The following is a 24,000-nucleotide window of genomic DNA, read 5'->3' as shown; positions in this document are numbered from 1 at the left end:
ATTTCATGGATAATAAACACAGGAGCTTCCATTTGGTGCGAAAATATGCTTGTACTTTGTCCTTGGACATTCCACTTTCTGTTATATATTGTCACGAATAGAAATTTGCTTAAGGTTGATGCGTAGTTTGCAAAGTTTTTTTGCTCTTTGGTAAGTTTATGATCATTAGCATTTTATCTGAGACCACTCGCATAGTAAAACTGTAGTCGTATTCAGCAATCAAAGGGATTAATTAGTGCGCCAAAAGTCCTCGGTAAGGTCCTCGTTTCTGTATTTGTACATTGATTTTAATCTCAAAGTGCAACCCATCACTAGGGGAGACAGTGATACCTATAGTATGACGGGGAAACTTAAAGAAAAGGCGTAGGGTAAATTGTTATCGCTTCAAAGGGAAATCAGTGAATAAATGGAAAACCTTTCGAAGTTTATGTCGCTTTTAAGTGAACTCCTTTGTTTCAAATTATTCTAATTCGAGGTCGAGTCCCGAACTAAGTGCGATTAAAGAAATCCACTAAACTCGGGAAAAATTGTGGAAAGGACGTGAGACTTTATATGAATGATTTGCCGGACTCATTGAGAAACGAAAGAATATATGGAGCGGAACCGTGATTCAGATAACAACTGAAGTCGAAAATTTGAATACGAACCTTTAGTTAAAGTCATGCTGCGGTCCATTCTACATCGGACAAAATTTGCAGATAACATTTCCAAATTATCTCTAAATCAGTAACAAACGTTTTCGTACCAAACTGGAAAATAGCGAAAAACGGAACAAATGTTTTCCGCTCACAGCACAACAGTCAACGGCGGCAGAGACACTTGAAAGGGTTTGAATCATTTGCATACCAAGAGCTTAATTAAACCGCCAAAAAAATTCAAAGAGCATTGATGTTATCGTTTTTGAAAAGCTTAGTTTGCATCTTGTTTTCCGTCCCTAGAGTTTTAGAATTCGTTCATTTTGAAATGTGTTTTCGAAACTCTCAGGTCCCCTTTCATTCGGCATGGAACGAAACGAACAGGTATGAACATCAATAACACCAATCTGATGGACTTGCGATTTGTATTATAAGTGACTTAATTTCGGAATTCTCGTGTACATGTAGTCAGTGTACGAAGACATAAGCCCACAAGGCCTTTGGATAAGTCGAGACACAGTCGAGGTTTTACGTAACTTTCGAGAATTCTTCCAGCTCACCGTGTCTTTAGTCCTCTATTGCTTACATAAGATATTTCTCAGAAAGCACCGAAGACGTAACGTCACAACCGTGTTTACAAACTCCCATCTAAACACAATTATCGGACAATGAGAGCGCACGTATCATCTTTAATATTTTCAAGAGGTATAAAGTGTTCGTTCCGAAACTGATCCTTCGCGGAATACATTAGGGGTTAAATTTTTGTTATAGAATAAGTCTATGACAAGTTCTTGGTCAGAGAAGACAAGTAGAAATGCGTGCTGGCGAAAAATTGTGGAAAGTTCAATCTGAATGAAAAATAGGGTCCATGCCGCTTCCTCGTATAAATGCAAGATATTGTTCACCTTTTATTTGGTCCCCACAGAGATAGACCCAAGAACTCAACAAGCTAACCCAGCATGCGTAAGGGGATCAATTTTGACCAGCCGCGTGCAAATTTCCCGCGCAAAATTTTTAACAAAAACAATGGTACCAACCGCTGTCACGCAAAATATGCCAAGAAGTTTAACCTTCAAAGATATCTGTAAAAATGGATAAAAGTTAGGTAGAGAGAACTCGATGCTCTCCAAGCACAAAGCTTATTTAATTGCAGATATCCTGATTATTTACCATTTTCTTTTAGGCGAAATCGAAAAGGTCAAACGGTTTTACAAAACGCTGCGACTTACTTGTTTCTTTGTGTGTTTATAACTCTCAGAGGACAACTTAGTTTTGAAATCCTAAAATAATTTCGCAGACGTTTGATCAGCGTTAAACAACCTAGCAATGAATGAGAACATTAAATAAATATTTTTTGGGTCTAGAGCGATGACATCAAAAGGTGGTTACAGGAAAATCTCCGGTGATGACAATAAGGAAGTCAGTTTTGCTTCTTCTCTTTTTTTTTCATTGGATGAACGGAGTCCTTAAGGAGGGCAGTCAAAGACCTTTGGATCAAAGTGACTTTTTACCCTTGTCAGACGAGAACTCTGGCCGTTTTGTCACAGAGAAGCTTCGAACAAACTGGGAAAGCAAGAAATATCATTGCAAGATAATTGGGAAAAGGCCTAAACTTTGGAGGAGCGTGTTTCCTATGCTTTCTGTCAAAGATGTTATCATCATTTTGACGGGGAATATATTGTGTACAACTTCTGGCCTTCTCTTTCCACTGTTTCTGGGATATCTCGTTTCTAAGCTATGTCAGCTGAGGCAGAGAATACTTACTGGCTCTACGCCTGCGCATTAGCTATGTGTCTCAATGGTTTGATCGGTGGTCTTGGTATGCATCAGGATGCCTACAGATGTGAAGTGTTTGGGGTCAAAGTCAGTAGTCAGCGCAATAAAGGGACTAGTGTATCACAAGGTAGGCACGATCCACAGAGTATTCTATGCTTTTGTCGTAGGGTAAGTTTATGTTTCTATTATCCTAAATTAAGTCAAAGAAACCTGCAAACCTTTAGCCATCTGATCTAAAATTACTTAATTTCAGAAACCTGATTGATCGCAGTCAACATGTGCACTGGCTGCTACTTCTACGAAAGAACTATAGAACTGAAGCGACCCTCCTCATCAACAAACAAACATTTATTTATTCAGTAGTTAACGGAGAAGTATGCTACAGAAACCATAGGGTATACGGCCGCGTTACTGAGCGAGATTCAAACTGGAACTTGGCATGGGCTCTTGTATTTTTGACCCATTTGAAGGTAATTTAGTAAAGACGTCAATAAAGGTTCTGTTACCCTCGTCTCGAAACGCAGTCACGTGTATCATCTACGGCGTCATGGTTTATGGAACATACTTCTTCTTAAAATCTTTACTCTCTTTCAGACGCTTCTTCTCAGCAAGCAGAAGTTACTGAAATTCACTGAAGGACGCTTATTCGACCTGATATCCATTGATGTTAGAAGAATGGAAGGAGAGACAGTCAAGTTTTTTTCTCGGCTGTTTTTGCAGTCCTGCTTATGCAGTGGGCAATATGTTTTTTCTACTATTTGATTGGTTGCAAGCTGTTACGGGTGGGTTTCTACTGTGCGTTCTCATGCCATACTTTGCCGTCTTGTCTTATGCTAATGCTGGGCTGCGCTTGTGCACAGCCATAATTTCCGATAGGCAAATCTCCTTAATGAATCAAGTTTTTTCCGGGATCCGCGCGATCAAAATGCATGCATGGAGGGACGAGTACCGGCAGAAGATAAAACACATAGGAAGGTACGATTATGTTCAGTCCGAGGTAGGCCCCAACGACTCAGAGGTCTGGGTTGAATTAAATCTACGTATGAATTCATTCAAAGTTGGTACGTGCGTGATGATTAGTCAACTGGGTGGGCCGTACCTCACCTAGCGGCCCGCCGAAAGGAAAACCTCGGTCCGTTTTTAACGCTTCAGACCTCAAACTGAGTTAGCAGGGGTGGTTGGTCTATTACAAAATATTATTACACACCGTAGATAGTGTCGAAGGTGCGCTCTGATTGGCTACTCAAACTCCGAATATCCTTTGCCGTGTACCACTGGGAAACTCGTGCAAGATTTGCCCGAACATATCTTAACCGCGTTCACTTCAGTGTCGATAATACGAGGTAGATATTCACCTACACTTGGGAGAATAATTGTTCATAATAATTAGAACATCTCATTGGGTTTAACTCGTCTTCAGATGAACATTATTTTTCATACGCTGTCGTGGGATCGCAAGAGACAATCACTCCTACGTCGAAGTACTCGATGAAAAACAATTTTCGACAGAAGGGTCGGCTTCTCGCGTGCTCACCCCGTTAATTTTTCAAAGTTGAGAGAGCAGTGGGGACGAGCTTATTAAAGAGAATTCCCCCATAACTTGTGATGAACTTTAATCTTTAGAAATGAAATCAGCATCATTTCGAAGAGAACAGCCATTCAGTCAAGTCTTGATGCCTTGTTGTACAGTACGACACCGTGGACTACTCTGGTGTCAGTAATTACTATGGTGCTTACAGGCCACACCCTCATTGACACCCGCTTATGTTTTCATGGTGCTGTCGTTCATGAGTGTTTTCAAAATTCATGGCAATTATCATATGACAAACGGTTTCATGGAAACATATGCCGCATATGTTTCGCTTGGAAGAATCGAAGAACTTCTTCTTTTGGAAAATTTGTTGGAAACCTCAGAGGGTGATGAAAGTAAGTATCAGCAGCAAAAAGAGAAAACTACCTCCCCTAAACAAAGTCGTAGTTACTTTAAAAAAGAAGGCGAATTTCTGGAGAAAGTTTCCCTCTCTGGTGAAGAAACAAAATTAGGGCCAATCAATCTATGTGTGTCAAATTTAACCAACGCAAAGAACCATCGTGGAGATGAATTTATTCTTAGTTCTTATTAACCGAGCGGAAGGTCTGTATGGAAGAATCTTGACCAAGGTCGCAAGTACAGACCGAACGCAGTGAGGTCTGTACCAGTGACCGATTCTCCCATACAGACTGACCTAGCTCGGTTAATAAGATGTTTATTATATGGCTGTGCCTTATATGCCAATCTTTATATTCTTTGTACCTTTTTTTTCTAGACCGGTCTAGATGCCGGTCTAGATGGGAAAATCTAGACCGCTTTCAATATTGATATCAGCCAATCAAATTCGTGAATTCGGTAGTTCCCAGTCCTTGTGAGACACAGCCATATAATAATTAAGGATATCAACTTTGTTGTACCTTCAAACAGTTTAACAGTCATAACCGGCCCAGTTGGAAGTGGTAAGTCTACTCTGCTCTCAGTGATCGCTGGTGAAAATTTTAACACCATTGGGACGCGTAGGATTGATTATCAAGGTCTACTTGCCTCAGACTGCTTAGGTGTCCTCGGGAACAATAAAAGAAAACATTCTGTTTGGTCAGCCCTACGAGGAGTCCAAATACGAAAGATTAATCGACGTCTGTGCTCTCAAAAAAGACTTTCAGCGGTTACCTGATGGTGACCAAGCAGTCTTTGGAGAACGCGGTGAGGTTCTGAGTGGAGGACAACAGGCAAGAGTAAGTTTAGCTCGTACAGTTTATGCTGTCGGAGATATCTATCTATTGAATAATCCACTAAATGCTGTCGATTTTAACGTTGGCCAACACATCTCTAACAAGTGCATCAAAGATCTACTGGCTGATAAAATCGTTCTGTTAACCTCTCATCAGCAACAGCACATGGAAAATGCTGATGGAGTGATTGTGTTGTACAAAGGGCGAGTCCTGGACAAGGGACGCGCGACGCTTTATTGAGCTGTACGAAAAAGGTGTAATCAGTTCAACTGTTGACCCGCTCTATAAAATAGCTCTTAAGGACAAAACAGAATCATCCAAGACGTTTTCTTGGGACTATGCAGAGAGACACGATGATGTTAAAAAATTGGAGAAAATACATTCTCTACCCAATGAAGCGAGGAGTTTGGAGATAGCAAAGGAGGATCGTATAATCGGAGTTGAGACTTCCAAGCTTTATTGGGACTACTTCAGAAGTGGAGCACATACTTTGATGATAACTGGAATGATTGTTTTAATTCTCGTTACTCAAAGTAAACTTATTGTTATACTGAGTTACTAGCCTTAGGTCAGGCCCTAACAGGGGATAGAGCCACCTTTTTTCTATTGCGTGCAATAAACCAACAATGCGCCTTATTTTAGATTAGATGGTGGAGCTAAGAGATGTTGCACAAATTTTTAACCACGTTTCCGATATGTCACTTGCACTTCAAGAGGACTGGCGGAAAAATGACTTAGGAACGACGTTGTTCTAAAAACTTGCTTTAAGTGTGTAAAACAGACGGACGTTTTTCAGTTGTGAGCAGGATCAAGCGTAAAGCAAGCGCGAGGCAAGCGGGACACAAGTGCGAGGAAAACACAAATGGCGAGTCGCACGCGGGTAAAGCTTGTGTCTCGCTCCTCGCCACTGCCGTGCGCTTGTCTCCACTCGCCTGAAGAAGGTAAAAAAGCCATCTGTTCTGCAAGCTAACTTGCTGAGACCAAGAGTGACTTTCTGGCAACATTTGCATGTAACATGGTTGACTAATTCATCTATCCCCTTATGTGCATAAACATCCCCAAGATGAAAACCTGGTAGTAGCTAACTACGGCGGGTAGTTTCTAAACCAAATAACTAAATTATCACATAGAAATACAATTCAAGGGATACATGTTAATGGTCTTTCTTTCAGTCATCATAGTTGCTCTGGACGTGTGGCTCTCGTTTCTTACAAGGCTAATGTCAAAGGATCAAAAGAACAAGACTTATTTATCTGTCTTCGCCTGTCTGGTTGACGCCTGTTTTATATTTACTATCATTCGGGCTTATGGATTCCTCCTACTTTCTCTAAAGTGCGCCGAGCGTCTCCACGATAAAATGGTTGTGGCCATTCTACAAGCACCTGCCCTGTCCTTTGATTCAAATCCCGTGGGAAGAATCCTAGATCGCTTCTCGAATGATATTGGCTGCGTGGATGAGTTGTTACCTAAAACATTCCTGGCGGCAATGCAGCTGCTCTTGGTGATATTTACCCAATTAAATTCTGGTAACAGTTCCTACAAATGTTTGGTTCGTGTTTCTCGTTGATCCAATTTCTGTGCTGGTCGTTTTTCTTTCCATTTATTACTTGAGGATTTCTAGAGAACTGAAGAGGTTAGAGTCGAAATCCCGAAGCCCGATGTTTGCTCATTTTTCGGATACTCTGGTAGGACTGGACACGATTCGTACAAGAGGAAGACAGTCTGACTTTTTGGATACACTTTACAGGTACGTTAGAGACATTGACTCAGTGTGTGCCGCCATTCCCCTTGGGTGACCGCTAAACACATGTTCGACTGTATAAAGCTTTCTCTAGGAGAAGCACCCTTTTTGAGGGAGTGGAGGTTGGGAGTAAGGCGGAATTTTTCAAAGGGCTCCATTATACTGTCAGGCGAAAGGAGACACTAGTCTGACACCCGATGTGATCTCCTAAGAATGTTTTGGAGTAATTTTCGCAAAAAAAAAGCAATTCAATCCCAACAAGCTAATCAGAACAAAAGAAAAGAGCTCGACTGAAAGAGACCTCAAAATAAAAACCATGCAGGAAATCACGAAGGACCAATACAGTGGTTGGTTTTGTTTTCATTTCGAATATTTTTAAAGGTATGCTCGAAGTTTTTGGACCAATCCCAGAGCAAAGTAATACAAAGCTAATGCCAACTGAAAAATCACTCCATTTTGAAAACTAACTGTGATAACACTCGTCCCTGCAGATATCAAGATGTTCATGATTAGGCATACATTATGGTAATGGCCTGTGGTAGATGGCTTGGTGCACGCTTCGATTGTTTTGCTTCCCCGTTAGTTGGTGCAGTTGCTTTGGCTGCAGTCTTGGTATCTCAAGATGCCGGTGAGCTCACGATTTTTAGTAACTCTTTTATAATTAAGTCTTTTAATTCAGGGTAAGAATCTGTATAGTTGCGTGTTAACGCAGCATGCACTAGGGAATTATAAAACAAGTGGAATTAGTATATGTGAAGGCAATAACATAATTTCGAGTGCACTTAGTACATTTTCAAAAGATAACAAAATCGCGCGAGCCCAAAAGGAAGACGTAACTTTGACAGCGCACGCGCGCGCTATTTGTAAGGAATTGGGAGTTTCTTGTTGTGACTTGACAAAATGGAGGAAAAGTTTCAATTACATTAATTTTTTTCTTGCGCATGTGGATGCGTGCGCCCGTCTACCGCGTTCTATTCAGGTTATGTTGTCAACACTAAATGATCATAGGATAAAATGTATGCTTATTAACTGAGTTTGGTCGGGTTAGATGGAAAAATATTTGGCCCTCGGTCATGAGGCGCGGACCTCGATGCGCCTGTACGTCATGACCTCGGGCCAAAATTTTCGACCCTCCCACTCAGTCAATATGGTAAAGGTAAAGGTAAAGTCTGTTCACGAGATAAGTGGCCCATTAGGCCGGTGCTCAACTCTGGTTTCTGTAGCATGAAGCGACTAAGAGTATTTCTACTCCTCCCTGGATGGGATGCTAGTCCATCGCAGGGTTACCCCTCAACATTAATTTGCCAGTACCCATTTATACACCTGGGTGAAGAGAGGCACTGTGAGAGTAAAGTGTCTTGCCTAAGAACACAACACAATGTCCCGGCCGGGGCTCCAACTGGACCACTCGATCCGGAGTCGAGCGCATTAACCATGAGGCCACCGCGCCTCCACACACTCAGTCAATGAGTACATACTATTCACTTCCGAGCAACCGAAGAGAAAAAATCGCGCGTCGATAATTAATTTTCTTCCTAGTATTTTGTATCTACAGCATATATATATATATATATTGAGAGAAATAAACCAATTTTTTTGTATTTGTGCGGTAGATACTTAAACAATTATTCTCCTCATTGTCGATGAAAGAGGTGGATATTTACCTTACCATTTCGCGACTCGGTAAATATCCACCCTTAATCACCTCCACTTTGGTGAATAATTGTTAACGTGCACTCTCGCCATCACGGGTAGATTCTTAACACCTCAGGAGTCAGGAACATGAAAGTTATTTGGGTGGCTTGGGAGCTAAACAATTTCTTTCTTTATTTATTTATTACAATTTAATGGCTCAGTAAAACAAATGAAGTTATATAATATATACATTAAGTACGAGCGAAAAGAAAAGAAACGCCATATGGATAATCCGTAAAGAAGTCCAGGACCCCATATGAAAACAGATCACCAAGGTAAATAGGCTAAAAATATATAACATATGTTTTAAACTAGAAATAATTATTATGAAAATTTCACGGAATATATTAATTAGATACATTGTCCACTAAATACTTCTTAACTCCTGGCTTGAAACTATTTACACTTGCTGCTCTACGAGTATCAAAGGGCAAAAGATTCCAGGAATCAACTATCCTGAGAAAAAAAACTATATTTGAGAGGATTTGTTCTTGCGTATTTCTTCTTTAAAGATAAATTATCATATTTCCTAAATGAATAATGGTCAGCATCCGAATAAAAATCAACAATCTTTCGCGTGTCTTCAATGATTCAAAATGGGAAACTTGTGTTAACAACTCCGTTGCACATACTAAGAGTATATACAAAAACACCTAAAAAGACTGAAAAAAGGGCCTGTGATTAATTCCCTGCCAAAAAGTGACTGTTTAGACCAGGCTAAGTAACCTAACCTTAATAAGTTTTTCTTAAATGTTCGAGCTATCGGGAGAAAACGAGTCCGGAATTTATAAAATAAAGTTTCATTTTTTTTCTTTCAGCTTATGCTGATCTTGCTCTTGCTCACGTCATCCAAACTCTAAGTCAAACTCAATATGCAGTTAGGAAAACCTCTGAAGTGGAAAATTACATGACGTCAGTTGAGCGAGTTATGACCTACACCAAACTTGATCAGGAGCCTGGGTACGAAGAAGATAGACAACCACCAAAAGATTGGCCTTGGTGTGGAAGTATTGTATTCAGAGATGTATCTCTGACCTACTATCCGGGGGGACCTCAAGTGCTGAAGAAAATCAATCTTAGCATCAAAGGAGGAGAAAAGATCGGAGTTGCTGGCCGCACGGGATCTGGGAAGTCATCTTTTGTGGCAGCTCTTATGCGCATGCCGGATGCTGATGGAGAGATAATCATCGACGATGTTATAATTAAAGAGATAGGCCTCCAACAAGCCCGACGAGGTATCTCGGTTCTTGGCCAAAGTCCCGTTCTTTTTAGTGGATCATTGAGAAGAAATCTCGACATTTTAGACAAGTTTCGAGAAGCTGAATTATGGCAGGCTTTGGAGGATGTGCAACTAAAAGATTTGGTCGAGAGACTTGAGGCCAAGTTCGATCACGAACTACTGGAACATGGCGCTAATTTCAGTGTCGGAGAGCGGCAGTTAATTTGCTTGGCTCGTGTGCTGCTACAGCGAAGTAAAATCGTCGTCTTGGACAAGCCAACTGCGCATGTAGACCCAGACAGAGAGCAGACGTTATCGAATGTAGTGCGGGATAAACTGAAGGAGTCCACTGTCATCACTATAGCTCACCATTTGAACACGATAAGGGACTGCCACAAGATTTTGGTCTTGAAAGATGGAAAATTTGAAGGATTTTATTCAAATAATGAACAATGAATGAGATACGGCCTATGCAACCTCGTTCCCAGGGTCCTCTCTTTCATCCTCTCTGGAGAAAGTATTTTCCCGAAGGAGGAGAAAAGAAGACCCTGGGAATGAGGTTGTTCTTCCTACCGACTCTACTAATCATAAATAAATAACTAGAGGAGACAACCTGGGAACGACTTATTTGCACCTCTTACCACCCTACAATGCCCACAAACAATAGGATAGTAGTCTCTTTAGTTATACAACTTTTTTGAAAGCTTGGGTTTATAAATTTCTCCAGTTAAGATGTGTGTTATATACCTTTTCACCACTTTAATGATGAATTTCTAGAAGTGCAAAACTGAATACTAAAAACAAACACAAAAGAACTATTGGATGTGGAGCACAGCTCTTTTAGACTTTTGTCTCAGTGGATTACATTTTATTCAAGGGTATTGCTTAACTGTTGTGTGTATAGGGGGAGGGGTGGAGAGTCAAAAGTAAAGTTACCCCCTATTGGAAAATACTTCTTCTGCCCCTGATGAGCATACTTTAGTTTTACTGGTAATGAGAACATTACTCTTCCCCTCCCTCTCCCCCGTTGCCCATTTTTCCACTTAACACCTACTCCCTCGGCAAAAATTTTCCTTGCCTTAATCCTCCACAGTTACCAAATCTAAGATAGCGGCCTAATACGAAAATGTGCACTCGTGCGCGCCCAAAATACGCCGGCACTGCAGGATAGGAATTAGTGTAAATTGTTATAAACTGGGAAGGCTATCTGCACAGCTTCACTCTCCTCAGATTGGGTAGATTATTGTATATTTTTACTGTTAATGGGATCAATTTTTGAGTCCTTGATATAAGAAGGGTAAAGTTGCTGAAAAGCTGGAGCATAAACCCCTAATCACCTTAAGAATGACTGACTTCTTGCTTCTCCTTATAGCATCACCTTTGAATGAAAATGGTTAAAGTTATAAGAATAAAGGATATGATCGCCAATTTGACAAGCTCCTGACTCGCGCCCAACACATTCTACTTGTCAGTACCATAGAAAATGTAAAGGGAACAACATGAATGCTATTGTTTGGTTGCAAAAGGTTAAAGTGCACCTACACCCAAAAAATTTTTTTCGCTTAACGAAGTAAGCTTATTTTTTTTTGAGTATTTCTGCGCAAAAATTTTTTTATTTGCTCAAATCTTCAATTTTCTATGCCCAGTCAAAATACGGAAAATCGGCCACCATCTTGCCCCACGACCGAGTTTAAAGAGGAATGGCTCTAGTGGGTAATGTGACGTCAAATCGAGAACACGAAAGTCTGCATTTCACACATTTTCACTTGTTTGGGAAGGTTGTAGTCGATAATTGTCCGAAAATATGCCGACTAAGTGTGTTGTAGAAGGATGCAGCAACGTGCGAAATTTGCAAGAGGGTATCGCGCTTCATACATTCTTCATACAACATACCTAGTCGGCATATTTCGGACAATATCGACGACAATCTTCCCAAACAAGTGAAAATGTGTGAGATGCAGACTTTCGTGTTCTCGATTTGACGTCACATTACCCGCTAGAGCCATTCTTCTTTAAACTCGGTCGTGGGGCAAGATGGCGGCCGATTTTCCATATTTTGACTGAGCATAGAAAATTAAAGATTTGAGCAAATTAAAAAATTTTTGCACAGAAATACTCCAAAAAATAAGCTTATTTCGTTAAGTGAAAAAAAAATTTGGGGTTTAGGTGCACTTTAACATTAGGCTTATGGCAAAGAAATTCCAAGATTGAAAAGCTAAGTGTTATTTTATTTGGTAAATCAGTGCTTTCACCCATCAAAGAACCAAATTAAGGCAATTTCAAAGTTTAGACAAACATGCTTTTGACTTCAACAATCCTTATGTCGTAAAATGACAAATAATCCAAACAACTGCTGATATGAATTTGTCTAGGTCCTCGAGCTGCTATCGAGAGTTATGAAGCTATTCACCTATCCTGATATTGCAGCAGTGCTCGCAACATTCAGCATGTTGTACAAATAAATGAAAAGCATAATTTAGCTGTTGTAGTTGTCTATCTACTTCGTCAATCTGTTCCTGCAGTCTTTTATTTGCCTGCTCCAAACTTTGAAAGCGTTCCCTCCTGAAAGAAAAGAATGGAAATTGATAAATCATTTAATCTTAATCACTAGCTGCAGAGGTCTTGAGCACTTGCAGTCTATTGCTGTGGTATTTCAACAACTCCACCATGTTACAATGAAACGAGTTTTCCCCGCAAAAGTCGGGATAGAAAATTTCTGAATAGAACTGACTTCAAATTTTCTTGAAAGTTAACAGTTTTTAGATGTACTTCGTAGGTCGATGATATTATGGTTACCTCCTCTTCCTGTATTTTCGACTGCTCTCCACGTTTCGAGCCCTTCTTTTCCCGTCTGTTTTGTAGAGTCTCCCTTCATTTATAGACGTCTTTGTAGAGGACCACGATGTGAAGGGAAGAGGACTCTGGATACTTGGGGAAGAACTAGTCGCAACCTGTTGACAAAATGCAAATCAATTGGTGACTTTTTCTCCCAAGTGTAACCCTCCTCTACCTCACGAAAGGTCACATAAAAACAAACTATATCTTTAGATACCTCTTGTTGGTCAGCAAGCTTAATGCATACAGCCGGGTCTGCATATATTGTAAAATTCATATTGATAGTTTGGCGAACGACTGTTTACTTCCAGTGAGCACAGAATGACGACAGCCTCAAGAATTACCTCGTACCCAGGTCCTATGAGACAAACTCCATTTCAATCTTTGGGGTGGTACAAGATAATTCTGCTATATACAGTCTAAGTTAATTTTTCTGACCTTGACTATAATTTATATGTTTCCTAAGGTTATCCCTTTTAGCCATTTCGAAAATATTCCTTTAAAGACGTTGGAAATCATTATCTCATAGAGTTTGTAAATAAAAGTTTAAAACCGGCGTCGTTTCCCTCTATTTTATGCGCAGCCAATGAGAACTCGAACTCTTATCACGTGACTTTACAACCCAAACAAGAGGAGCGTTGGGAACAAGCTATAAATTTGTAATGATTTTTCAAAGCTCTAAACAATTTGATTGTAGGATAGAGAAAGAGCGTTTTTATCTCATTGAGGGAGGTAACTTATTTCTGGGAAGCTTCACACATAGTTTAACAAGAAGACATAAAAATGGATGAGGGATCAGTGGAGGTAACTTGTGTTTTAAGCGCTTTTTGCATTGGTGAAGAGTTGATCGAATTTATTTACTGAAATCAAATCTGATACTCGTACAGTCGCCTTAGTATTAAGTCCTTTTCTGTGAGCTTTGAGTTTGAGAAAACGAAAAATACGGATTCTGATGAATGACTGTGAGAATGATAAGAACTAAAAAATTATTCGCGGATGACCGTTTTTCAAGACTCGTCATCAAAATGGCGGTCGACAATCTGGAGTCTTACGCCGTAGAGAACATATCATTCGACAATGTCGCAGAGAATATAGGAGAGGTTTTAAATTCAAGACCAATGACTGACACACCATCGATTATTTTATACAAATTAGTATTTTTGTTTTAAGCTTAAACGTTTTTCTAAATAATAATAATAATGGTTTGAAAACCGGAGACTCAAAACATTGACAAGAGTTATTTCAAACAATCACATTCTGAGGAGATCCTAGAATTATTAAGCTCATCAAATCAAAACAAGAAATACGTACATGCAATTATTAAAAGATTAGAGGTGACGTCATGTTAAGGCTAACAATTATAAACGCTGCAATATTTTAGGAGGTAATTCCATCGCATGCAGACTGACTCAGAATGTTAAAAAGTTAGGTAAAGCCTGTAGTGACCCTGAGACCATCAAATGGTAATCTCGTCGATATATTAATTTCCAAATTTGTAAATGAGATTGTGTTATATTTAACAATTATTCCACGAGCTCGCATTGGATATGAGATGATAGATAGCCAACGAGGTGCGTAGTGTCGAGTTAGCTATAATCATCTCATATCCAACAAGCACGAGTGGAATAATTGTTTTATTAAAAACGCCCCCAAGAAATTATTATTTTGTTAGAAGAAACTGGATTTTTTTAGCTCCCTTTTGATTTTAAGCTAACGCATATGCTTACCATATTTGCAGTAAATGGTTTGAACCTGGGGGTAACATGTGAAGGTGTAGTCTGATTGTCCGGGTGAGTGTAGTCCTGAGAAGGACTGTTGTCGGTGGTAGTGACTGACGTTTCGACAACCTGTGCAGAAGTCATCATCAGAGTCAAGCAGAAGTCATCATCACTCTGATGATGACTTCCGCACAGGTTGTCGAAACGTCAGTCACTACCACCGACAACAGTCCTTCTCAGGACTACACTCACCCGGACGATCAGACTACACCTTCACTTACCATATTTGTAGATTATGGTATATTGGCTCATATACCATAATGGCTAAGCCAATAAAAATTCTTGAATTGCATTATCCAATGATCCAGTTTTTTAATAAATAAACAATATCTGTCAAGAGTGATCAACCAGTCAGTTACACGTAAACGAAATAGAAATGAATGAAAGCTCCTCAGTAGGTTGTAATGATCATGGATTGGACTGGACAACTTCATCTTTGTTTAAACATTATGGTATTCTTGGAACAACAGAGTTTATAATTATTTGAGGGCAGAAATATGTTTTGAGCCCAACTCAAAGTCATTTTAGCCCAAATCCTAGGTGAGGGTTAAAATGACTCTGAAAAGGACCCAAAACATATTCATTGCATCCAAGAACATAAACCGTATTTAGTATCATTTTCAATTTGGAGGGCGCTGAGATAATAAAAACTGCAAAAAAAGACAACAACAAAACAGTCTGAACAGTCACATGAGTGTGTGTGTGTGTGTGGGGGGGGGGGGGGGGGCAAATACATTCTAGCCCAGAAAATGTGCCACAGTGCCTGAGAAAGTAATGATAATATTGTTATAATGCCCTTGAGATTGTAACAGACTCACCTTCAGACCAGTTGCACTGAAGTCACCTTTAGTGACACCTCAGAGGAAATACTAAGAGAGTTTTTTCAAAAGGCTGACAGCAGCTGGAAGTTGAAATTTCTTTTTCTAAGAATTTGTACTGTTTAGTTTTAGTACTAAAAACAAAGACTTCTCAGTTAATTGGTTGATGTCAAGCTGTGCTAGAAGTGCATGTATAGTTGCATTCTCCATCAGGTCACCATTTACTGTGTTAAAAAATCTGTTCCTAAGTTTCCTATTGTTAATCATTTTTCTCTGAAGAGCCTATTATAGCCACCTCTCAGTTACTCAATCTGCATGTGTTTGTTTTCTGTTTATTTTTCCAGAGTTTGGCTGAGGTTTTTAGATGCTTTATTTGCATGGAGAAGCTGCGAGATGCTAGACTTTGTCCTCATTGTTCCAAAATGTGTTGTTTCCTGTGTATAAGGGTGAGTTATTTAGATTTTTTGTTTCATTTGTTGCAAGTCAAGATGCACAATAATGTGTGAATTAAAAACTAAACATTCAGGGGTGAGTGTAAGACCAGAACTGCATTGTGTTAAGTAAAACTAGTACTTCTTTTTCCACTGATGAATGGTAAGTTAAAAATCTCTGGAAGCATCCAAATTTTTATGGCACTGTCAATGTCAGTCAAGCAATCATTTTACCTGTTAAATTTCTGAGAATTCCAAACCATTTTAGGCCATAATAAGAGGTACTACATGTACAGGTGGTAAATTTTACAGGTAAATGTCTAAAAGGAGAACCCTGATTTTTTTGACAGCCTTTTGTAAGTCTTGGGTTTACATACAGTAACTTTGTAAAAGGTTTTTGATTGGTACAGGGGATAATTTTCTTCGGGCTATATGTAAGAGGGTATAAGAAGCATTTTACATTAAACTAGATATTCATTCAACTATCTGCACAGGGGTTTCAAAATTTTGTCTCTGTAAGTGGCTGCTGATGGCAACCCCCCTTTCTTATCAAAAGAAGGGTCCTCTACCCTCTCCCAAACAGCTTCTTTGATGCCACTTCTGGCCCAGTCTTCTTCCTTGTCCAAGATCTTCACATCGCTTGTCGATCGTTGGTCTATAATTTTCCAGTATTTAAATTATTTTCTTTTTATCATATTGTTAACTGGGTGACTGATACAATTCATATCCAATGATTTAGATTCAGGGTGCATTACATAATGGTTACCTGCCCTCAGAGTTCATTTGAACTGATATCTTAACAAACTCTCTGACAGACTACTTCATGCAGTGAACACCATTGTATTAGAACCTCTCTCACCAAATAAGTGTTGAATTTTGAGAGTTGAGTATAAAAATTATGCAATAGTATCATACTCATGGTTGCTACAGGTCACCTTATTTTTAAAAGCAGATTTCCAAAGGACTTCTGGCAATATCAACTGAACCCCTCAATTCCCACAGGTGTTTAACTGTGACCTCTCCAAGTACTATTCATACACAATGTTTAGCAAACAGGTTATAAGTCAATAAAGGCTGATAGTTTCGAAAGAAACTGTTTGGGGCTGCGTCGGTGGGAGTAACGAAATAATTTGGATATATCAACAAAAGTTGAAATGGTAAATTGGCCACCGTAATGATTACAAAAGCTGACGTTTCGAGTGTTAGCCCTTCGTCGGAGCGAATAGAGGAATTGTGGGTTGTGTGTGCTTTTAAAGGCAGAAAATGGAGCTACGTTATTGGTGGGTGAATGGCAACGAGAAAAACATGAATAAATTAGTGGAATGAAAAGCGTTCATTGATCCCTGTGGGATTGAGACTGCCGGTTTGAAAGATGAGCTTTTGTTCAAGATTTTTACGGCTTTCCGTGCCACCTAAGTGCAAGGAAAGACCGCAGATTGCCATATGTTGCTTAGAATGATTAGGTAAATTAAGTCAGAATACTTATAACCTTATCCAGTAGAAATTTTTTTCCTGATCTAACACCAACCTCTCCTAACTGATTTTCAAGGAGATGTGTAATAGCTAGAGGGGAGAATTGACAATCAGATCTTGGGACTTAAAGGATTGATCATTGTAGGGTGTCCTCTTGATACCGGGTTAATAAACTGTACAACAGTTGTTGATTGTTCAATTCCAATTTGAAGAGAGAGAGTTTTCAGCAACCCTTTGGGTATAGCTGATTTGGGGAGATAAGAGTTAGTGAGTCAGGCCAAGGTTGTAAACCCAGTGTCTTTTTTTTGGTTAGTACATCTAGAATGTACTGTAAAGAGATGCAGTTGAACCTGTATGAAAATGCACTGTATTATGTGGTCACCCTGTATTAAGTGGTTGGGTTGTCAAAGTCCTGAAAAATTCCCCTTCAATTATTGTAATTTTCATCTATATTAAATGGTCAACTCTATTAAAGTGCACCTAAACCCAAAGAGTTTTTTTTCACTCAACGAAATAAGCGTATTTTTTGGAGTATTTCTGTGCAAATATTTTTTTATTTGCTCAAATCTTCAATTTTCTGTGCCCAGTCAAAATACGGAAAATCAGCCGCCATCTTGGCTCACGACCGAGTTTAAAGAGGAATGGCTTTAGAAGGTAATGTGACGTCAAATCGAGAACACGAAAGTCTGCATTTCACACATTTTCACTAGTTTGGGAAGGTTGTCATTGATATTGTCCGAAATATGCTGACTAAGTGTGTTGTAGGAGGATGTAGCAATGCGCGAAATTAGCAAGAGGGTATCACGGGGTTTAACACTGATGAGGAATTAAAAACTGTTATTATTATTATCATTATTATAATTATTATTTAAGGATTTGTACAAAGTACTGGTATATAAACAGTAGGACACGAGTCCTGTACTAGGTTTAAATACCAACCCAACCCTCAAAAACTAAGCATTCTATCCCCTCTATCCCCTAAATCTAATACACTTACACAAAAAGAAGACAATAACTAGAAACTAACAGCTACAAACCAAGTGGGTATTTATCCATCGACATTTAGGACACAAAGTCATTATTTGAAAAGGTGATAATTTTTGCCATCAAAGACAGTTAAAAGTCTGTTAAAGTAAAACTCCTCAAGCATTTGTGGTCACCCTTGACTGAGTCCCAGAGACCTAGCTGTTTCTATTGTCGTCTCTTGTATTGAAAAGTCACTGAAGGGGAACCAACTCAAATAAAACTAGGAATAATCGCTCAAATGAAATAAATTCCATGTTTATCTCCTAAAATCAAAGTTAGTACTTTATTATGAGTATGGTCCTTTGTTCTTGTGACAAATCTCATCGTGCAAGCTTAAATGTTGCCCCTTTTTCTGTATGTAGTATGCAATGTCCAACTAATATCGATGTGAGAGAGTACTAAAATATTTTGTTTACACTCATATCAAGCCTTCCCTAAGTTCCTCTTTTGTCATACTACCCTTTTTTCTCTTGCAATGCCTTTGTGACTGCCCAGGTTTCATAGCTGTTGAAAAGTTAAGATTCCACCATGGAAAAGTCTCTTTGTCTCCTTTCTTCATATAGTAGAAAAGAATTCCTACATCAAGAGTTAAAAAATTAATGTAATTGTAAACTAAAATTTGTGCTAACTGTAATTTGTGTGAAAAATGGGCTTAAGTTTGGGGTTTGGAGCCAGCTAATGAAGGTGTCCATGTACCTTGAATAAAAATTCATTTTTACAGGAGATTAGGGAGTGAGAATTTTGGGTCAGCTTGATATCACTTTTTCATCTGTGAACTCTGAATAATTCTCATCAAAATTCAGGGAAAATTTAACTTCTTGTGACTCATCTTAGGTTTGTGTCTTTAATTGTCATTTTACAAATGCCTTATATTTTGAATAATGGGTGGAAAATTATACTTTTAAGAAGAGAAAGGGTTGTACAACTTCTCACTATATAGGATATAATTGTATTTATTCTATAAGGGAAATTTTGTTTTTTACTTAATATAATCATTATGAAGAGTCAGGAAACTGATCCTTATGACAAACACTTGAATGTACTGTATCTCAAAATGTAAATTTGCACCTGTCCTTTAGGGAGTGCAGGTGTTCTTGATTTTTTTCTTTTGTCATTTTGAGTACATTGTATATCTTTTGTTTTCATCAGTTACTTGCAAGCTATCTTAAAGTGACTTGAAAGTTACCACTATGTGTGACAATTTCTAAGTATTCTAAAAATTTCTATAATTTGAAAATCAGAGTTTTCAAACTGAATTTTCTACACTGTAAAGAAAGATTTGCCTTTAGAAGAGTTATTGTTAATTCTGCTTGGTTCTTTTTAGTCTGGTTCTGAGTCTGATTACAAATTGAATTCTTCTCTCATGTGTGAAAAATAATTATCAGAAATTGCACAGAATTTGTAGAAGATGACACAATGAGCTATTCTAAACAATGTTTTTTATTGATTTTTCAAACTGTGTAGATTTGGTATGAAACACTCACTGTTGTTAGATTCACAATAATTATTTGAAACTTTCAGTGGCTGTGGATTATGTTTACAGAGTTAGATGGCATCTTTAAACGCTTTTTTCATTGAAAGTAGGCAAAATTTTGTAGTCATTAGATTCCTATGATATGTTTAATTCTAACTTGATTTAAGGTCCTTTGTGTAATATTGAACCACCAAGTAATGTCAGTCAAGCCTTGCCAATTTTTTTTTGTAAAAATATCCAAGTCACTGGTAATTGGTATAATTGTGACCCACATGGATTTCAGGATGATATTTAAACGTGCAACGGTAATTTGTTGTTCAAAACCTTGTATTTAATATATATGTATGATAATACATGTTATTGACCACTTCTCCTATGGGCATTTTCAGGGTCTATAATGGAAAAAATTTAAACATCGTAAACAAAAGTATTTAAAAACCCAGACGGGCACTCTAAAGGGGTGCCTTAACAATTTTAATTAGTTTCCTGAATTAATCCTTTCAGTCTCAAGATCTCATGACTAATTCTCCTTACTGTCTGCAATACAATTCTTTTGTTGTTTATTTGGAGAATTTGGTATTGGATTAACCTTTAATCCCCTAATTCAGGGCTCAACATTAAATTTTCAACTTATTCCAGCCAAGTGGGTAGTGACAACTTAAATGTCTTTAAGAACGACCTCAACGTGTTGTAGTTAATGGAACTTACTCTGATCCAAAATGTAACTCTTTTGGCATTCCCCAAGGTTCTGTACTGGTGTATTATGGTCTTCTTGAAGATGTTATAAGAGCTCATGGGACAGATGCGATAATGTACGCGGATGATTCTCAGCTCTATATCATAAATAGAGTAATCACCGTGTTGCCTTAAAACAGCTTAAACTTTGCATTGATGATGTTCTATGTTGGAACACGCAGAATGGTCGTAAATGCAACCCAACCAAGACTGAATTCATTCACTTCTACTCTCGCTTCATGCCCAATGACAGCATTTCACACCTCAGAGTTGGCACTGCTATTATCGAACCAGTAAATGAAGTGAGAGATCTCGGCATCACTCTAGACTCTACCCTCACTCTTCGCACTCACAATATATGTCGCTCTGGCTCATTATTTTTACACAAACTTAGTAAAATCAGGAAATTTTTATCTCAGAAAGACACTGAAAGGGTCGTTCATGCCTTTGTTTCCTCTAAACTGTATTACTGCAATGGCTTGTTTTACAGCTTGCCCTCTTCTGAAATACAGAAACTTCAAAGACTAGAAAATTCTGCCACCCAACTTATTATGCGAGTGAAAAAATGTGAACATATTACTCTATTCCTCATTAATCTACACTGGTTCCCTATAAAACATCGTGTTATTTTCAAGCTGCTTCTCTGTACCTATAAAGCACTTCATGGTCTGGCTCCTGATTACTTGGCAAATCTGTTAACTCTCTATAAACCTGTCCGCCCTCTCCGTTCCTCAAGGTCTGTTAATCTGTCTGTCCCAAGATCTAGAACCTCTACCTATGGTGACAGGTCCTTTGCATGTGCATCCCCTATGCTTTGGAACAAACTTCCTGATTTTATAAGAATGATATTCTGAAACCTTAGATTCCTTTAAAACCAAGCTCAAGACTTACCTTAAGTTTTTAAAATCGCTTATAATTTGTAGTTAATTTTTATCTTATATTTGTACTTCAAATCTTATGTAAAAGCATTGACTGGGACTCGTGTATAATGCGTTTTAAGAACTGCAATTATTATTATTATAATTATAAGATTTTAGTTTGTTTACTAGCCAAACTGCCTAGTAAACAAACAGGTGTCAACTACTACCGGCTCCTTACAAACAACTCATTCACAACATTAACATTACAAATGAACCAAACAGAATGACCTAACTTTACGGACGGATTGAAACAGACCAATCACAACCCACTGACACCACTTGAGTCTTACAGCCAATAACATCACAGCAAAACTGACCAGTCATTTTACTCAAACTGGACTTAGAACATTCTACTGACAACTATTCACTTAACTCTGATGATGACTTCTGCACAGGTTATCGAAACGTCAGTCACCACCACTGATAACAATCCTTCTCAGGTCTACACTCACCTAGATGATCATAGTACACTTTCACATTCAAAGTTAATTTAAAATTACTCAAGTCAAAGTTTATGGTCTATTGTTAATAATTTTTTTTTAATAGTTGATATACATGTAGATATAATAAATTGCTTAAAGTATTAGAATAGAAAAGGTTAATATATGCATTGCAAAAACATGTTACTTTAATTACAAGCATTATAATAATATTTATTGTTTCCAGTTTAGTGACTGAATATAATCTAAATTAATCATAACCATTCATTAGAATTGTTTTCTGTTTTATAGCGATGGTTGACTGAACAAAGACCACAGTGCCCACATTGCAGGTAGAGGATTGACTTATTTTTCTGTGAACATTAGTCATCTTTCTTTGACAGAGTGAAACAAGACAGGTGTATTTCAATTCTCGCAGTCATTGCCTGCAATTGCTGTCAAATATGTCTCTTCAGCCTCAAGTGAAAACCTTCTGCTAAACTTTTTTTTTTCCTTACAGAGCATCCCTTCATCTTCACGAACTTGTCCATTGTCGATGGGTTGAAGAAGTCACCCAGGTTTGAATTTTTTTTTCTTTTTTTTAACCATTTTAGGAGCTGCTGTTCAAAAGTTTGGCAACATGTAGTCTTGATTGATATTTTATTTAAACACTGTTGATATGTTATTTAAACACTGTTGTCCAAAATGTCTGAAATGAACAGCAGAAAAGAACGTTGACAGCTGATTATCAGCTGTTTATCTTTTTAGACAGTTGGTAAATACAGTTAGCAATAGTGGTTACCGTAATAATGGTTTATAGAACTAATTGAGAGTAACTTCCAATTTAGTGAGAAGATGCACTTAAGGTAACTTTGAGACTACATGGCATTGTTCTCCAAGACATTTAAGATTTTCTTTCAAACAAGAAACCCTAAGTATATTTTTTCAGGCAATTTTTGTGACTTATGAATTTTTGCTACCTTGTGAAACTACTGACAGTTGTTCAAATGAAGCAACAGGTTTTAGTTACTTGCCTTGAAGATCAATATCAGCTGTATGCACTGCATTAAGCTTAACATCATGCGCTAAGTTTTCAGCTAGCAGTAAGTGCAGTATATGGGTTGAAAAAGAGTCCTTTTCTCAAACTGTCATTGATTTTTATAAATTATGACTTTTTTTTCCATTCAGAAGACCACTTTGCCAATTTTTCCTAAAATGTAAGGATCACAGATCCTTAAAATTTGTTGAAATATTCATGTTGCAAATCCTTTGCTGTGTTTTTGTTTGGGCCTTTTTTTTTTCTTTTTTTTTCTTTTTTTTTTTTTTTTTTCAAGATCGTAAAATTCTTGTTCAGATTTTAGTTCTCAGAAGTTCAATCTTTTTTTAGTACATAAATTAAAATGTATATTGTTGTACAAAATCCTGACATGAATTAATTTACCCTTGCCAAGAAAGTCCCTCTTTGTGTCTTTCTATAACCTATTTTTTCTTTTATTTTTTATTAGTTTTAAGTCATCTTTGCTTCAGATCAAAATATAAAGTACGTTATTCTAAATGAAGTCTTTAAATGACATTAAATTTACCTTTTTGGTTTTGAAAGTCTCCACCAGAAAAAAGTGACTATGGATAGTGTTTCTGACTTTTAATTTTTGGTTGGCTTTATTTTCGTTTTTTTTCTGTTGGTGGGTCAGTGTCTATCCATTTGTTCATTATCTTTAAACACACTAGAGACAAATATTTGCATATTTCATTTCTTGATCACATTTCACAAAAGTAACCCAAATTTTTTTTGGTAAACAGTTAAGACTGAGTGATGATGTCATGTGTAGGAGAAAAATGTCAGATCTTTCAACACAATACTTAATTCGGACGTAAATTATGTTAAATTTTATTTCACATACGTGTGGTCATTAAAGAGAGCTCATAGTGTTAGGAAATGTGTGGGATTGTTCTGTCAGGCCTAGAACATTACTTATGAGTTGCCTGTCAAAATATTCCTTCAAATAATGGACTATATGTCTCTAATTTGCATGTGATTAGTCAAATGACCCACAATTATGAAGCAAGAAAACTTCATTTTGGATTTAAAATGTTTCTCCATATTTTTATTCCAGCAACTAGACTCACTTCAGCTTACAGGCCCCCCTAAAGCTAAAGATGATGCCGATAAAGACAGGTGGGATGAAATCTAATATTAAGAACCCCTCACTGGTATTTTCTCTGACTGCATGTCAGCTATTAGAGGATGTAGCAAATTTGCAT

The 24,000-nt window shown here is 37.9% G+C and overlaps 3 protein-coding genes and 1 pseudogene across 4 annotated transcripts in view; 3 read left to right on the top strand and 1 right to left on the bottom strand.

The window, feature by feature from the left end:
• The first annotated feature begins 846 nt into the window (after window positions 1-846).
• Window positions 847-5,810, top strand: LOC148717941 (ATP-binding cassette sub-family C member 4-like; annotated as a pseudogene). The gene is made up of 4 exons (XR_015994553.1): window positions 847-2,538; window positions 3,006-3,386; window positions 4,035-4,337; window positions 4,870-5,810. The product of XR_015994553.1 is annotated as an ATP-binding cassette sub-family C member 4-like (transcript).
• LOC148717940 (ATP-binding cassette sub-family C member 4-like) lies at window positions 4,884-10,674 on the top strand. Its single transcript, XM_088742832.1, has 3 exons — window positions 4,884-6,921; window positions 7,407-7,543; window positions 9,429-10,674. Exons 2-3 carry the CDS (start codon window positions 7,438-7,440, stop codon window positions 10,283-10,285), a joined length of 963 nt encoding a protein of 320 aa, XP_088598958.1. The 5' UTR covers window positions 4,884-6,921; window positions 7,407-7,437; the 3' UTR covers window positions 10,286-10,674.
• A 1,362-nt stretch (window positions 10,675-12,036) lies between these two features.
• On the bottom strand, window positions 12,037-13,022 carry LOC111338765 (uncharacterized). Its single transcript, XM_022945290.2, has 3 exons — window positions 12,882-13,022; window positions 12,626-12,780; window positions 12,037-12,391 (listed from the first exon to the last, which is right to left on the bottom strand). The coding sequence occupies exons 1-3, from the start codon at window positions 12,939-12,941 to the stop codon at window positions 12,232-12,234; spliced, it is 375 nt and encodes a 124-aa protein (XP_022801025.2). The 5' UTR covers window positions 12,942-13,022; the 3' UTR covers window positions 12,037-12,231.
• Window positions 13,023-13,309: 287 nt separating this feature from the next.
• The window catches only part of LOC111338751 (uncharacterized), a 29,447-nt gene continuing 18,756 nt past the window's right edge, over window positions 13,310-24,000 (top strand). The window contains exons 1-5 of the mRNA XM_022945275.2: window positions 13,310-13,468; window positions 15,605-15,706; window positions 22,051-22,091; window positions 22,259-22,316; window positions 23,853-23,914. Coding sequence (XP_022801010.1) covers window positions 13,448-13,468; window positions 15,605-15,706; window positions 22,051-22,091; window positions 22,259-22,316; window positions 23,853-23,914 — 284 coding nt within the window. The 5' untranslated portion in view covers window positions 13,310-13,447. The remainder of the gene's footprint in view (window positions 13,469-15,604; window positions 15,707-22,050; window positions 22,092-22,258; window positions 22,317-23,852; window positions 23,915-24,000) is intronic.

Source organism: Stylophora pistillata, chromosome 13, assembly GCF_964205215.1.
Source record: "Stylophora pistillata chromosome 13, jaStyPist1.2, whole genome shotgun sequence".
Classification (NCBI taxonomy): domain Eukaryota; kingdom Metazoa; phylum Cnidaria; class Anthozoa; order Scleractinia; family Pocilloporidae; genus Stylophora; species Stylophora pistillata.
The sequence above is the reverse complement of the archived record's forward strand: the minus strand, read 5'-3'. Positions and strand labels throughout refer to the sequence as shown.

What these genes read in the sequence shown, in the direction of transcription:
- LOC148717940 (XM_088742832.1), top strand. Translation starts at nt 7,438, where the DNA reads ATGGTAATGGCCTGTGGTAGATGGCTTGGTGCACGCTTCGATTGTTTT. An exon ending in CTTGGTATCTCAAGATGCCG is followed by an intron (nt 7,544 to 9,428) that starts GTGAGCTCACGA and finishes TTTTTCTTTCAG; the next exon opens with CTTATGCTGATCTTGCTCTT.
- LOC111338765 (XM_022945290.2), bottom strand. Translation starts at nt 12,941, where the DNA reads ATGAATTTTACAATATATGCAGACCCGGCTGTATGCATTAAGCTTGCT. An exon ending in AGCTTGCTGACCAACAAGAG is followed by an intron (nt 12,781 to 12,881) that starts GTATCTAAAGAT and finishes TTTTGTCAACAG; the next exon opens with GTTGCGACTAGTTCTTCCCC. An exon ending in CGAAAATACAGGAAGAGGAG is followed by an intron (nt 12,392 to 12,625) that starts GTAACCATAATA and finishes CTTTTCTTTCAG; the next exon opens with GAGGGAACGCTTTCAAAGTT.